At 34.9% G+C, this 2,252-nt stretch overlaps 1 protein-coding gene across 1 annotated transcript; it reads right to left on the bottom strand.

The window, feature by feature from the left end:
* Nucleotides 1–212: 212 nt before the first annotated feature.
* LOC109340783 (cytochrome P450 86B1-like) lies at nucleotides 213–560 on the bottom strand. Its single transcript, XM_019578523.1, has one exon. The coding sequence runs from the start codon at nucleotides 558–560 to the stop codon at nucleotides 213–215; it is 348 nt and encodes a 115-aa protein (XP_019434068.1).
* Nucleotides 561–2,252: the final 1,692 nt, after the last annotated feature.

Below are 2,252 nucleotides of genomic sequence, written 5' to 3'. Positions count from 1 at the left end.
CCCTTGACTTATTGGTCTTTCTAGGGATCTAACACAACTTTATAGCACTAGACTAACGCTTCATTAGTTCCTCCTCCTTTTCTATGCCCTCAGAAACCCCAATTCATTTTATTTCGTTTTCTTTCTACTGTATTATATGGAAAAAAAATTGAAGTAACAAAAACATACTTATTTTAAAATAACTTTAGTACTTTATTGCTCCTCTATATAAGTTATCCACCAGAAGTAGTAGCATTGGTTGTATCTCTCACCCTTGCCCTAACCTTCATGGGCAATCCTCCCTTCATTTTTAAGGTCAAAGGCAATAGATTTTCAGGACACTTATCCTTATCCACAACATCAATCTCAAACATCTCCATAAGAGAAGCTACTATAGACATCATCTGAATATACGCCATATCTCTCCCAAGACACATTCTAGGACCAACATGAAAAACTGGAAACTTGAACGAACTCTCTGTACGATACTCACCATTTTCCAGCCACCTTTTGGGCCTACATTTAGTGCAATCTTTCCCCCACACACTCTCCATTCTTCCCATTTCATATGTTTGCACCATTATTAACCAATTCTTCTTAGTCACAGTACCTTCTGGAAAAACGTCGTCGTTTAGGCACAACTTGATTTCAACTGGAACAGGTTAATCTACACCTGGCTAATCGCAGCATGCAAGTAATGCATTTCTCTTATTTGGACGCGAAAGTGGGTGCACAATGGTTAATCTACACCTGGCTGCACAAGAACGCACACTGTGAATGGGAGCCAAGTTCCCGTGTATACGCGCCTATGCAAAGGATTTCACACCACCAGGTTTGTCACTGTGTGATTGGCTCTCATCGAAAGTCAAAGTTGACTTAACCCTTATTCACGGACATGATTGGCTACTGTAGAGGTTTCACGGTGCCAATAGTGGAACATGTAGCTGTATCTTTCATTCTCCTTCACTTGTGAGGTTTCTCTCTCTCTCTACTTTTGGAATTTTTTCTCCCGGATTTTTTTACTCTTTTTTTGGAACCTCCTGCACTAACCCTAATACAAGGTATTTATAAAAAAAAATAACCTAACATAATCCCAAAAAACTAAAACAGATTTTTGATAAAACCACCCACTCCCCTTTTTATGGGATTTGTTTTATAAAACCACCCACACCTTAATATCTTTTCTATATACAATGAATTCATCAATTTGTAAGACAATTTTAATTAGGGTTAGGTTTAAAACAAAATTTGATCAGAAATTCACTTTATTAAAATAAGAAGTACAAGTTAGGAGAACAAGTGGTACTCCTATCTAACTACAAAAAAATAACAAGAAGAAATACACTTATAGGGGCTCAACACTCATTCCAAATAAGAGAAATTAAAGGTATTACAATGAGCACTTAGGATATTCCAAGAATATAAAAAAGTAAGATCTATCACCTCTTTAGAATGTAATTGAGAATTCTGAAAACTAATCTTGTTCCTAGAATGCCAAATATTCCAAATTACAATAAACTAAAGGGGCATCCTAGGTAGGTTTAAAAATTAATAGTAATTTGATGAAATTTATGGCTAAGAAAAGGATAAATTTAACAAAATAACATTTATAATAAATTGTACTAATATATTATAATCTCTAATTATTATCAATAATGTTTATGATGCGATGAAGTGCCACACGGTGGTGACTTTCTCCTGCATGGTGAAAGAAATCTTAATTGTTATTAAGCTCGTGGAGGGATTTCTTTGGTTCTTCCCCTACCACCTCTTGTAAGTTGTTGCTCCTCTTCCTCATCATCACTATCTTCATTATCATAAACATTGCTTTGTTTTGGTTGTGACAGTATAGTAGGACTATAAAATTCTTCCGACTTATATGTCGACATTGGTGTGCTTGAACTTGAAGCAAACATAGATGATAGTTATCATTGAAATTGAGAACTTTGTCCTATATAAGAGAATGGATAGTTAGTTAGAAATGTTGCGAAAGCTCTATATCATTATCTTTCGATGTAGATTAGGTGATGAAATTCCTGGTTAAAAATGTCTCATCTACTTGTAGAATTGGTTTGCAAGATGCAAATCCGTTAATGTGTGACTTGAAAACCCATAATACCCTATCAAGAATGAAACTACTAGAGTCTTTTGTATCATCTTCAAAGTGATGAGATGCTTTATATTTGACAATTTTATCGAGTGCAAAATTTTGGATAGGGTTCATCCAACGTGATAACTCATTGTATAATCCATCCTAGTTAGCATAAATTCGG

Source organism: Lupinus angustifolius, unplaced genomic scaffold, assembly GCF_001865875.1.
Source record: "Lupinus angustifolius cultivar Tanjil unplaced genomic scaffold, LupAngTanjil_v1.0 Scaffold_246_29, whole genome shotgun sequence".
Lineage (NCBI taxonomy): Eukaryota > Viridiplantae > Streptophyta > Magnoliopsida > Fabales > Fabaceae > Lupinus > Lupinus angustifolius.
This window is presented reverse-complemented; position numbering and strand designations above follow the sequence as displayed.

Bases quoted from the DNA above. Each gene is read 5' to 3' on its own strand.
- LOC109340783 (XM_019578523.1), bottom strand. From the start codon at position 560: ATGGTGCAAACATATGAAATGGGAAGAATGGAGAGTGTGTGGGGGAAA.